The 13,437-nt window shown below is 35.8% G+C and overlaps 1 protein-coding gene across 8 annotated transcripts in view; it reads right to left on the bottom strand.

Moving 5' to 3' along the window:
- Positions 1-13,437, bottom strand: part of LOC104313747 (sodium channel protein type 2 subunit alpha) — a 79,217-nt gene that overhangs the window by 50,963 nt on the left and 14,817 nt on the right. For 4 of the 8 annotated variants that reach the window (XM_069781276.1, XM_069781278.1, XM_069781274.1 and 1 more), the window contains exons 1-4: positions 8,319-8,691; positions 6,504-6,822; positions 3,224-3,341; positions 584-674 (exon numbers count right to left, since the gene is read on the bottom strand). In XM_069781276.1, coding sequence (XP_069637377.1) covers positions 584-674; positions 3,224-3,341; positions 6,504-6,770 — 476 coding nt within the window. In that variant the 5' untranslated portion in view covers positions 6,771-6,822; positions 8,319-8,691. Of the gene's footprint in view, positions 1-583; positions 675-3,223; positions 3,342-6,503; positions 6,823-8,318; positions 8,693-13,437 lie in introns of those variants that run through there. The other 4 variants (XM_069781281.1, XM_069781279.1, XM_069781277.1 and 1 more) reach the window with 3 other exon arrangements.

Raw genomic sequence — 13,437 nt, 5'->3', positions numbered from 1 at the left:
ATGCTGTAGCCTACAGCCTTGGAACTATCACAAAATATGCACCAATTGTATATCAGCACCAAGTAGTTGACATCATATCGGACCTTTTCTCTTCCTATGGTAAGGTTAGCCAACCACTTAAACACTTTTTAATAGCTTATTTTTCATACAAGCTTTCCATTGTTAGATTGTCTTTGGTAAAGGAAAGCTGTGCTATGGTGAACACAGACATCCATCAGATGATCCCTTTATCTGTAATGGTTATTGCAACAGAGACAGAATAGTGTATTTCCCTGCATTCTTGCACAGATGTAACATTGAATGCAGTGGAAAATATTTATAATCCACTTTTTTGCATGATCATAAGACTAACTTCTCTTCTTACATTCCCCATCTAGTACTGCAAACAGAGGATGGATATTGAACAACTTGGTAAAATATATGTATTTAATATTACACAGAAGAAGCTAGCATCAGAATACCTCTTGAAAGGATATGCCAATAAGGTAGCTGCTGCCAGTCCATGCCATCCTAATATAAAATAATTTACAGCAGTTTATTTCAGATTACTGAATATTATTCAAAGAAAATCCATTTAACTTACTCTACATTCTTTGTCCAGTCTGGAGGGTTACTCATGGTCATAAATACACAGTTGGTCAAAATAGTGCACATTATAAGCATGCTGAATAATGTAGGTTAAGAGTTAAGGAATGTAAGCCAGAAAATCTCATAAAAAGAGTATCAAATAACACGCTGCTTTGGCAGATTTCCACTATTAGAAGCTATTTATCCCTCCAAGGCTCTGTTAACACTCAGGGAAAAGCCCTGAATATGTTAAAGCTTCCACAGGCACTGCTTTATAGCTAAAAGAGAACAATCACATAGTAAAATTTAGAAAATCTGAAAGATATAAAAAACCCCTCAACCCCTAATTTTAAGAAGGCCTTAGATGATTTTTTCTTTTCACATAAAAATGTGGAAGTTTGAAGTACTAGCTTCTAATTTATTGGAATAACACAAAAAGCATTTGTTTTGGATGATCTAGACAAATCTGATCTACTTCATGCATACAAAACAGTGAAAAATAAGTTTTCTTCAATTTTCTTCTCTTTCACCATAGAATTTGGCATGTTCAAAATTTTTGCTTATCATTATAATACATATACTGAAAGCTAGTTATCACATAGTAGGAGAGAGCACAGGGAAATTTTAGGGGGAAAAGTATTTAATTACTGTTTGCTTTACGTATGGCTTTTGTAATATAAATGTTGGTGGAGGGGAAGGCACATGATATTCTCAAAAAAAGAAACCTAAAAGAATTCCAGAACAGGTCCAAGTCGTAAATAATTTCATTTATTTTAACAGAACTGCTCTGGATCTACAACCTTTCACTCTCAGGACTCATTACTTTCTTCTTAGAAATGAAAATACAAACACCAAAATGAAAACCACACTGATGATGCACAAAATGTCCACATGATGGCACCATCATCTAAAACTAGAAAGAAGACAAAGCTCGACTTTGAGAAGCGCTTTAGCTTCTGTTAACTAAAATGCAGGTTCACACGATGCTCCTAAATAGAAATCTGAGTATAATGGGGTGGGAAGCACTGTGAGGTTCCCCTCATGAAGTTTTATTTGCATGTCTACATTAATAAAAAAACTCCAAGCGACAGTAAATAACTCTGCTTTCTCAACTATCAAACAACTGTGGCATTACATTCAACAATTCTTTGGGTTTTCTGCTCAGTAAATAAATTTCAAATCCTTTACTCAGAATCTAGCTTCTCACTATGTAATTCATATATGAACGGAGCAGAAGAGAAAGGAAGGTATTTTAAAAAACATAAAAAATAATATGTTATAAGAGTGTTTCACAAGCCTGTATTTTACACAGGCTTTCAAAATCTTTTTTAATGACATGTCCTCTAAGAGTTGCAAATCCTCACTATTCTTTCATCAGTGGAGAAATAACTAGAATATACCTTCCCATAATTTTAAACAATGGTTTTTAACATTCTGACTTTGGTGACTCTAGCTCTTCACCACCATCTCAGTCCCATGATCTTCCATTATTCCATGTAATTGAATAATGCTCTATAACATGCTAAGGAGTGTCATATAATTGACAAATAATTATTAGTAGTGACACCTGTAGCAAGCAAATGCAAAACAGGCTATGTAGTGTCGTGATTGATTCTGAAGTCATTTGTAGGCTAGCCATTGATAACAACATCCAACAAATAACAACCATTGTCATTATCAGACTTCCATTATACCAAGATTGAAAAAAATCCTTTCAAGATTTATTCACCATGATCCCTATATGTGATTGCTACACACAAAACTTTCAATGTGCTTATGTTAGGCTCTTGTAAAATGTAGGTGTGCAAATATTTGCATTTGTTCCTTAAGTAAGCAGACTTGCTGAAGTTAATGCCCTCATTGGTCATATCAGCATTTGGGATCAGACCAGTGGGATACCTACTATAGTCAGCTATCAAAACACTGAAAAAGACAAAATAATACTTAAGTCATTATGATCATTTGGCTTTGCAAACCTCTACCTGCAATGTGGAAAACTCACGACCTACTTGAAGGCTGAAATTAAAACATCTACAGGATTACGAGTGCATAATGCAATAATGATCAAGAAATAAAATAGACAAGTAAGACACATACAGGACCAAGAATGTACAATAAAACAAGAAACCTAAGCTGTTTTATCAACCTATCCTTCTGCAATTGTTATCTGAATCAGAAAATGAAAAGGAATAATGAAACCATATTTTCACTAAATATTCATGCAAGCACAAACCTGGGATCAAAGATTTGATTTTAAACACAAAGTGTCAGTGAAGAACTGGAAGTATTTTGAGCAATATATCTGCAGTTTACGAAAAATGGGGGGGGGGGGGAAGAGATGAAAAAAGATGTGATGGTTATAGGAAAAATAAGAGGGAAGGGAAAAAATAGGTGGAGGAAGAAAAAAGACACAGGAAGAAATTGTAATGGATGATGACTGGTTGTCTGGCTTCTGATATTACTATATTAAGATCCAGTAATGAACACAAATGTAAAAAGGGAATACAAAAAAGAACTGAAGACAGAAATAGTAGAGAGAAGAGGGACAAAGCACTATAGATCGTATTGATCCTGGGACATGTGCCAGGGAATGATTTAAATACTAAGTAACATCTCAATCACTAGAGTTTTAGACTAACCACTTGAAAAGGATATGAATGTACCAAAATCTTAATAGCTATTTTTCTAAGAGGATTGAAAGGAGTTAACATGTACAGGGCAGAGGTGGCACTGAATCGGAATATTGCCTTCCCTTTATTCAATACTATAAAGGTCTGGAAAAAGAAACACAGAATGAAAAATAGCATTTAAAAGATAACAAGTTACAAACAAGTTCAAACCCAGAATCATTTTAATTTCATCATTAATCATACTTGGTCAAACTCTTCTTCCATTTACACCTCCCCCAGAATCACAATCCCCTTGTCCAGTTCACATATAGTAGATTCCAGCCAAACAACTATAATTGCAAGAAAACATTTGAATAAGTTTATTTAGAAATCATAAGTAATCCTGATATTGCTAGTTAGAAAGCAAAGACAGGTACATAAGGTACAAATGTACATAATATTTGAAAAATTAGTATACTTTTTGTACCTTATAATATATACACTGAAGTACATAACTTTAAAAAAAAGAGAGCCATTAAAACTTCCAACATTCCCTGAATCAAATAACCAGCATTAATTATCACATCAAAGTACTAAGACAACAGGACTACAAAATGATCTAAATTTCAAGAGTGATCTTCATGAAAATAAGGAAATTGAGTGTTCAATAATCAGTTTTTCAACATGACACTAATGTACTGAAGTTTTTGCTGTACTCTAAGAGTAACATATTGCTTCTCTTTTCAACTATTTCTTGTGAGAGTTTCATACCTGCAATTCTATTTTTCTTATGTCATGCTTTACTTTTACCTAATACAGACTTCAATAATCCATGTATTTTCACTGCCTCTCCACAGTTTCAGCAATGTCATGCGTACTACCAACATTTTTAAAAAAGCATTTATAAATGTAATAGTTTTCTTAAAACCTGGGAAATAAAGAAGAATAAAGTCTTTATTTAACATGCAGTCAGTTTTTAAATTATTTATATTTCCATGCATTTGGGGAAGTTCCTATCTATTTCTATCATCTCTTCTTTCTACACATGGGTGAAAGTTCATGCTCATTGAAGGATCTAGCTAGTATTGTGGCAGCCCTAAAAAGCCCAAAGGGAACATAAGCCATGCAAACCTGGAGCACAGCCAGTAGCCATGATCTGCCTCAGCTGGAATCAGAGGGCAGCATTTGTAAAGATTATGCTCTACTTTCTGAGCAGGTGCACTAAATACAGCAGCTGAAATCCCGAAAACACAGTGTTTCCCTCTGCCTGAAATCATAAATTTCAGTGCTTCCAAACCAAACTTATTTGAGTTCCCAGATGCCCATTGATTCTCAAGCCATACTTTGGTCCTTTATTGTAGAGGAGAAAGGTTTGTACTCTTTGCTACCATTGCTTTTCAACTCTGTTACTATTCTTCCTGGAGTTCAAGAAAATATGCCCTCAAATCAGAGTTTTTCATCTGTTTTCTGTTCCCTTTACTCTGACAAAACCTCTGATGAAACATCATTTGTGAGATGCTACTCATCAAGACATATTAAAAAATCAAAATGGAGCCTGACCTAAACAAGGATGTTCAAAGATATGCAAAGAACACCAAGAAAAATAATAGGAGAAATTATGATTGCAATGCACATATAGTTTGGAGTCTTACACCTCCTACTAGAAACCACTATGCTTTTGGAAAAGATCAAGACAACTGCTATGCATTTCTCAATCAGGAACAAGCAATTCAGCAGGATTTTACTTCATGTCCACACTTAATTGCAGAATTACTTTTCTAGTTTCCAAAGCATGATAACTGTGCTAACTTTAGGATTTCCAGCACTGAATTTAGATTTTTACTACTGCAGAATGGGGAAAGAAGGAAGAAAAGGGATCAGCACTTTGACCCAAATTCCATTTGCCTTACTTCCAGATTTCAACAGGGTAAATCACTTGAGTAAAGTGAGCAGAACACTATATTTAATTGAAAACATTGTTTTCAAATTTAACTCACAATTCTCCATTGAAAACGTTGTTTTCAAATTTAACTCACAATTCTCCATAGCATGAATTGAGTTTTAGAAATTCTGCAATGAAAATTTAAGCTACAGCTGATTTTTGTAAAGCTGCTCCATCTGTTTAGTTTACTACGGTATGCCTATATTGTTATTGTTTCAATATATTAGTGATGAGGCATACCCCTAATTCCTGCAGTAAATATCTGAATTTTTTTTTTTTAACTCAGTTCAGGTTTAAGCCCTAACAATTCTTGGGGGTTTTCTTCCTTTTTCTTTGAAGTAAGTTTTTTCTTTCGTGTTTGGGTTTGGGTTTTTTTTTAAATTCACTTGGATTTATTCACTAGCTAATTTCCGTAGGAAGGAAAGGAAAGCACAAGAAAAAAATTATGAAAACAGAAAAAAAAAAAAAAATCGGTAATTTCTTCTTTACTGGTAGAATAATGATGGTGCAATACATATGATGCCAAAATCTGTAGGACTGGAATTCTGGAGGAAACCCAAAGCCATCTGGTTAAAAGTCTAAAGTTCAGCACTTCTGTGCTTAGCCACAACAGTTGTTGTTACTTTAAGCAAAAAGGAAATATATGGTTTTATTTTTTTTTAAATTAACATATCTATAAAATATTTTTAAAATTGCGTAACATTCTGTCAACACTCCAGGAGGAATTCCTACCTCCTCTTTATTTATGTCCCTCTTTTAAACACCTCTCTTTGATAACAATCATAGAACAATATAAATCCGGATATGAAAAAATTTTCACCCAGACTATCTATATAAGTCAGATATATGATGCCTCTGTAGAGTACAAAATGGAAGAGGATGATCTTCAGCATATCCTGAGAAATTACCTTTACATACTTCCCTATCCTTCCCAGCAACAAGAGAATGCATCCTAGGCTTTCCACGTGACAGTAAAGAAAGCTAGTGAGAAGGTGTCTAGCTCCATTTGGGGCGGGTTTCATAGTGAAGATCTGTTTCTTTCACATCTATAATACAGCAATTAATAAAATAATAATTCTAAAGATAACTCTTGTGCTACTTCTGCACTTCTCCTGTGTGTAAAGCACTGAAAGTTACAAATTTTAGTAAAATGCCAGGTATATTAAAATAAATCTAAATGCATCTCTACCAACAGATGAGGTCCCACAAACTTTCATTACTAACTTCTGTTCTTACAATTGAGATTTCTGCCAATGAAATCAGCTGCTGGGGGAATGTATTATACGTAAAGACCGGGTCCAAAATACTGGAAATACTATGTCTGTGAGAGGGGTCCTTGTATTTTAATCTTCTTGAAGTCCAATAGAAATATACAACACACTCACTTTTTTATTGATATAATATGGGTCCAGGTCTTCCAAGGGCTCGGACACCATTCCTGGAGGTATGTCACCGTAAATAAACGGCAGCGTCTTTCCTGCCTCCAAGTCGCTATTTGGCTTTGGGCCATCTTCATCATCATCATCTTTGCGTTCTTGTTTGGATTTTTTAGCTTTTTCTTCATTGACACGCTGCTCAATAGCTGCAAGTGATTCTCTTGTGAAATAGCGGAAGCTGTCAGGTCCTGGTGGTACCAGCACTGATTGTGCCATCTTTTCATCCTGCACCTCTTAATTACTGTTTAGCCTCTCTCATAAAAAAGTGCTAAAAATATAAAAAACACAGAAAAAATTTACAGCAACACATATAGCTACAAACAATGTAAAGGAATATACCTTCATAGACTATTCTGTGGGAAATCTTGTTAAATTCGGTAATTATCATCCAGAGGAGGCTGCTGTGAAAGGGATTTTTTAATTTGTTTTTATTTCAAGACAAACCATTTTCCTTTGCAGCTGGCCTCTTAGAGTTGTCTTGAAGGTATCAATTCTTAAAACATTTCATTTAAAATTAACTTAGTGCTTGTGACAATAGATTGCCAATTCTATAGACTGTATTAAAAAATGTCACATACAATACAATAACATCTTCTTGCCTTTATCAAGGGTAATGCTATCCATTCCAGTGAATAAAGTAGGAGATATTTTCCACCACATTCAGTGTGAGGAATCAACAGTTCTGAAGTGTTTCTTGTTTGGTGCTGAGGAGTGAGACTCCAGACAATTCACCTCCTTATTATCCTGAAAGCTGCACCTCGGACCAACCCTCCCTCTAGCTATAAGGACCAGAAATGACTCCTAGAATCCACTACTGCCATGTAAGGCCAGAGGGATCATTTGAAAGTAATGTGAGATGCTCCTTCTCTTTGGGTACAAATATGCTGCCTTTGCAGAGCTGCCAGCTCAGGAAACAAGATTCAGGCATAAGCACCTGTATTCAGATCCCCTGCCTGGCAACACACTGTGCACTGGAAGAATTGCTGAATTAAAGAAAAATGATCTTTAATCATTACATACTGCGCTTAGATCTTTTACGTCCGATACCATATCAATTGGTTGTTTGGTTTTTTTTTTTTCCACAGTTTTCACTAACAAGACCAGAACCATCTCTTCTTAATGTCTCCAGACAGTTCAGTTAAAAAGAACAAGTGGAAAATATTCCCAATGCAAATAATTTGATCTGAAACCATAAATGGGATCTCTGCCATAGCCTTCAAGAATTTTTCTCAAGAGTCCTTCTCCTGAGTAAGCACATTAAAAATATAGCAAATGCAATAAAAAAGTAACAACTTCTGAGTAAGACAATATACCAATCAAATTAAAACAATACAATAGTTAGAATACAATCAGCATGATTCTTATTTTACTGTCTCGCTAAATACACATACTCCAGCACAGCTGCAACAAATTCATATTTTTGAAGCCTGCTAAATAAACTGCAACACGATGCTTTCTCCTCCTTTTCAACCATATGCACATAGCCATTTACACCTACACAGACATCCACACACATCCCAACTCCTGCAGGTCTCCCTATGAGCGTGCTCTTCCATTGCAGGCAAATGAACCTAGTGCATTCTGTCATGGACGGTCTGTAGCAAACTGCTGCTGGAAGCTGCACTGACTAGTAGCAGCAAAAGGGTTAATTAGGAAAATGAAAGTAGTCCTGCAGCAGAATCCTGTTAGATTTTATTGTTAATTATGGGGGGGGGGGGCATAATCCTGTTTTAATACTGCAGGAAAAAATTAAAAATTCATTACCAGTGAAGAATCTTGCACTTATGTGGGTTTGGAATGGCACCAAGGAAGACTGCAGCTAAAATTCCATCATGTCTTTTCCTTTTTCTTTTTCTCTCTCTCTTTTTTTTTTTTTTTTTTTTTAAATTCTCCTTGTACAGACCACACCTAACTTCCTGCTGAAGGATCCTGGTTATTGAAGTAAAATCTGGCATTTCCTGTGCGAGCCTACTGAGTGCTATAACTCTTATTGCCACTAGATGGTACTGATATATATCCATAAATTCTCATCTGAAATGGTAAAGCATTTTTGCATGCTCGAACACTTGCTTAAACTGAGACTCTGTGACTAAAATACATGATTTTATATAACCAGCCAGGTCTCAGGATTCTCAAAAATTCTTTTGAATATATAGCAGCTACTGCTGATGAGACCATAGCTGTTAAAACTGTGAAGGTGACACAGAAAGAAAGTAGGAGGGATAGCAAAGTAAGAGAAATAGAAAAATGGAGGTTGCACAAGCAGTGTACAACCAAAGCAGTTGCTGAGACTGAATTATCGGCAGTCTGGATTATTTTAAACTATAGCTTGTATCAGTTTTCTAAAATAAATTTATACAATATATTTGATGTGTATTCTTTCTAAATTGGTGAAAGCCAGCAATGAGAGGGAAGGATGGCAGTTTTGAGTGTTCACTGCAGTGGTGAATTCCTGTACAGAAATCACGCACTGTAGCAGGGAGCAAGACTAGATGATCAGGAGCACTGCAAGCCCCTCCAATGTGGCAAATCAATAAGACATCACCTTTGGACACCACTCCACCTAAATGCCATCCTACTTTTTTTCACCCTCCTGCTTTCTTTGTATTCTCTATGCTTACTGATTTTCATACTTTTTCTCACACTGCACTAATAAAACTTTTTTAGCCTGTCTTTTCCCACCATCAACCTTCTGCCCTTCCCTCCTTCCTCTCACACGTACCCAAATCTCTTTCAAACCTTCCAAGCAATTCTTGTAGCTATAGATTCAGACCATCAGGCAGTCATTTACTTGTCCCTCTGCCATGTCCTTTCCTTCAGCTGTGAAGAGGACTAAAGGAGCTGTGGAAGGTAATAAAAAACAAAGGGTGACTCTAAAGTGAGAAAGGTTGGAGAAAGAAAGAATACAGCAGCTGAAGAAACACCACTGTGGCTTTGAAAAAAAGACAATTAAGAGAGGGACAAATACTGATAATTTGGTTCTTTGGTAATTGTGAGAGAACAAACAGATTGACTGGATCAAAATAGTGGTTTCAAAATTTTCAGCAACTAAGAAAAAATGTCTTGATTGAGAAATATAATTTAACCACATCAGAAGTATTGATTTGCTTTTGAATCATTTAAACATTATGCAATATTTTAAAATCACACTAAAAGCTTTTTTAGAAAACTCTTTTATTTGATAGGGTTTTCTAATTTCACAAATGATTCAATGAAATCAATAGAAATTTTGCAAACAATTCCATGTAACCAATTTTTTTTTGTTAAAAAGCTTTGGATGAAAACTTCTGGCTGGCTCTAATTAGGACTGTGGCTTACTCGGAGCTGCTCTGCAGTCTCAAAATAAGAGGATTATGAGACAGCACAGATTCACAAAAGGAGTAAAGGAGCGTCTAACTACAAAAGCATTTTGTTTATTTATATGTGTGGATATGTCCGTATGTGTTTATGCAGCTGCTTATTAAAGTTACAGTAAACCAAGTACCGGAAAAGCTGGGCTAATTCACACAATATGGAAAAGGAGCTTCATTCTGCTGTTAATGGTATATTAAGTTAAAGTGTCTGATTATTTGTTTCTTATTGTATGGGCCTGAAATTACCTGAGATCTCAGTTTGATTTCCACCAGTGCTATACAACCTACATGCATAGCATTAGGAAGGACAGTGAAAAGTAAAGATGAAAAGGAAATAGCCAATGGGACATTGTATCCCATTGCCTTAGATGCTTGGGTCTACAGTCTTACTAGGCTGTAAGGTGAAAAGAACAAGTGTTTTAGAGAGACAGAATAGGCAGGAAATGCAATACGATCTTTGCAATCTAAAAGAGAAATATATATACTTCTAAAGAGGAGACCACAGTAGTACATCAGGAGAAGCTAGTAACAAACCTTAAAACAGATCAAAATAATTAGATACTACATAGCTATAGTAAATATAATAGATAAAATTAGTAGAGAGAGGAAGAGAAAATGATCAAATCAGATAGTAAATATCAATCAAAACCCAATCCAACATAATCTACATTTAAAAACTATTGTTCAAACCTGGTCAAAATTTACCTAAAATATAAACATGGAATAAGAATTCTGGTAATAGGTAAATTCTCACTGCTGTCTAGCTTCCTACCTACAGCCATGGGTACATTTTATGAATAATTTTATCACCAGTGGTATCTGCTTTCCCAGTACTGTGGCACATCTGAACGCTTCAAGTGGACTTCGTCTTTTAATCATTTGGCAAAACGCTCATGGCCCATATAAAGGGTAGAGTTGAAGAAGTATTCAGTGTCATATGTAAAGAAACTCTACATTAGGGTGAAGGATTTTTGACAGGACAGAGCTGAGAGAAACTTCTGAGTCTTTTCCTGCCCATCTAGAAGCCCTTCATCTACAGACAATCCTGATTAATAAAATCAGAAGGAAAACAGATTACCAGCTTCTCCTCAGAAATCTGTAAAAATTAACTGTCTTTGTTCAATGTTAAAGCGAAATATTAAAATGTACCCATGTGGCAACTTGCTGTCATTCTGTGGTTCTGTGATGCTTTTACTCTCCAGCTGTGTGTTCCTGTACTATATTAGAATTGTCCCTAAGTGCATGACTTTTCATTTATAGTTCTGAATTTCATCTCATGCCAGTAACACCAGTCATCAAACTCATCTAGCCCTTTCTGTGTAATAGCTTGCTTGTTCTGTGACAATGCCTCCCAACTTTGTGATATGAGCAAATTACATTGGCATATCTCCACTTTCTTTGCTGAAACAATTAATTAAATTTTAAATAAAATCTGTCCTAAAATTAAAATGGTGATGAGCAACTCTGACCAAAGCGTAGGTGACTGTGGTATTTGCTATAGTTTGCAAAATGTTAGTACTACTCTAAGAATTTTCATCTTAAAAAAAATCTGAAGTTTATGCTCTAAAATGAGATAGTATTTTTTGCATTTAAAGAGGTAGAAGAGGGAAAAGGGAGCTTTTTCTTCTTGTAAATAGTATACATTTAATCTTATGCACTGAATCTAAAGAAATTCCTGTCACCTCTTCCCCCATGCTACTTAAAACACTATACTACTAAATTAATCATGGTGATATGGATCACTGAAAAACATGTTTGCTAGCTTTGCAGATGACATGAACTGGGAGGGCTACAGGTGAACAGGAGGACAGTATTAGAATTTAAAATGTCCTAACAAATAACAAAATGGTCTCAAAATAGGATGCAATTTAAGACATACAATCCTATGTTTTATATTTAGGCAAGAATAAATAACTGAAAAATTACAGGATGAGGAACACAACCTCACCAATAGGTCTGCAGGAAAAGATCTGGAGTACTTACTGCATTACAAACCAAGCATGAGTGAAAAATGCCAATCTTGCAGAAGAAAAAAAAAAGAAAAAAGCAAGTACTTGGATTTATAAACTTGTGAAACGATCTTCTACTCTTCTAGTTGGAACAGTATGTCCAACTTGGTTATTACATTTCAAAAAATATGGGGGCCACCTAGAAAGAATTCAGATCACAGCAATAAAAACATAATTTATGAGAAAACATCTAAGGAATTGTGGGATTTATTTGAATTCTTTCTGTCTTAATTTTAGATTGAAAAGATTGATGGAAGATACGATGACAGTCTTTATATGTCTAGAAAGCTCTTCCAAGGAAGAGGAGGAATTTGTTTTCTTTTTATCTGGCATACAGGCAGACAGGTTGTGGGACTAAACTGCACAAGAGGGATTTGTTAGGAAAACATTTTACCAGTGAAAATAGAGAATGAACAGAGTAGACACGCCACAATCATTCAAGGGCTTTAAGAAAGTCTAGGCCCTGTAAAAAGAAAGACCAGTGATGAGTGAGATTTGTAGCAAAACTGATCAGGATGAGAATCATGAAACTTGTAACAGGCCCTCACTGGTTTAGGGTCTTAATAAGCATAGGTTTCTCATGGTTTTGTGCTGCTCCATCTGTTATGTTTCTCCCCAGGCCTCAAGGGAGCAAGAGCTTATTGTTTATGTATCAGAGAGGCAGAAAAGAAGGGGGGATGATTTCAGTCACTCTTGGCTGAGAAAGTTCTTGAAGAGCCAGGGGGGTGCAGGATAGAAAAAAGTGACATCCCATGCAGGAAAGTCCCAAGGACTTCTTTACAGAGAAAGAGACAAGATTGCCTAAGGAAGCATTGGTGTGGAATAGGAGAGGTCTGCCCCCAGTTTCTCTTTATTTACTTCTCTCTCCTTCCAGTATTTTCTTTTTGCCCTAGCCTGACAAAGAGAAATTAAAACAAGTTTGAAGAGCTATTTCATAGTCCATTCTCTTACTTGCACCTTGCATCACTGCTATTCCTATACATGGGTAAGATAAATGCTGGAAAAAACCCTGTTGTGTCTCAAAGGGCTATAGCCTTTCTGGATGTGTCAGCACCCCATGGCACTGCATGAAAGATTGTATAACATGTGATTGCCCTGTCTGAAGGTGGAAGGTTTACAGCTGGTGCAGTATCTCTGCTAAGATTTATGGTCTCACTACTCCACTGCTGAAATTAGTAGACAGCAAATAAAAATCAATTCTCCTGTGCTTGAGGTTTGTGTGTTTCATACTAGCTGCATGGTATGTTCAGTAGTCAGAGCTCTGACAGAGTTCTCTTCATACAGTATCTATGTGCTGAATTGTGAGACTTGAACAGTAGGTGTTTCTATACAACAAATTTTTCCAAACAGCTCTTAGAAGAGCTATATAAAAATACAGCTTCCTACACATTGTCCAACATTTTAAATGGATGTATAACTAGCAAGTCACCTTTGAAAATGCAGTTTCTGAAAATCTTAAGCCAATATGAGATGGTGCTTTCAGAAGGGACAGCCCCATTCTCCACCCACTGTTAACTCTGG

The sequence above is a fragment of the Haliaeetus albicilla genome, chromosome 4 (assembly GCF_947461875.1).
Source record: "Haliaeetus albicilla chromosome 4, bHalAlb1.1, whole genome shotgun sequence".
NCBI lineage: Eukaryota > Metazoa > Chordata > Aves > Accipitriformes > Accipitridae > Haliaeetus > Haliaeetus albicilla.
This window is presented reverse-complemented; position numbering and strand designations above follow the sequence as displayed.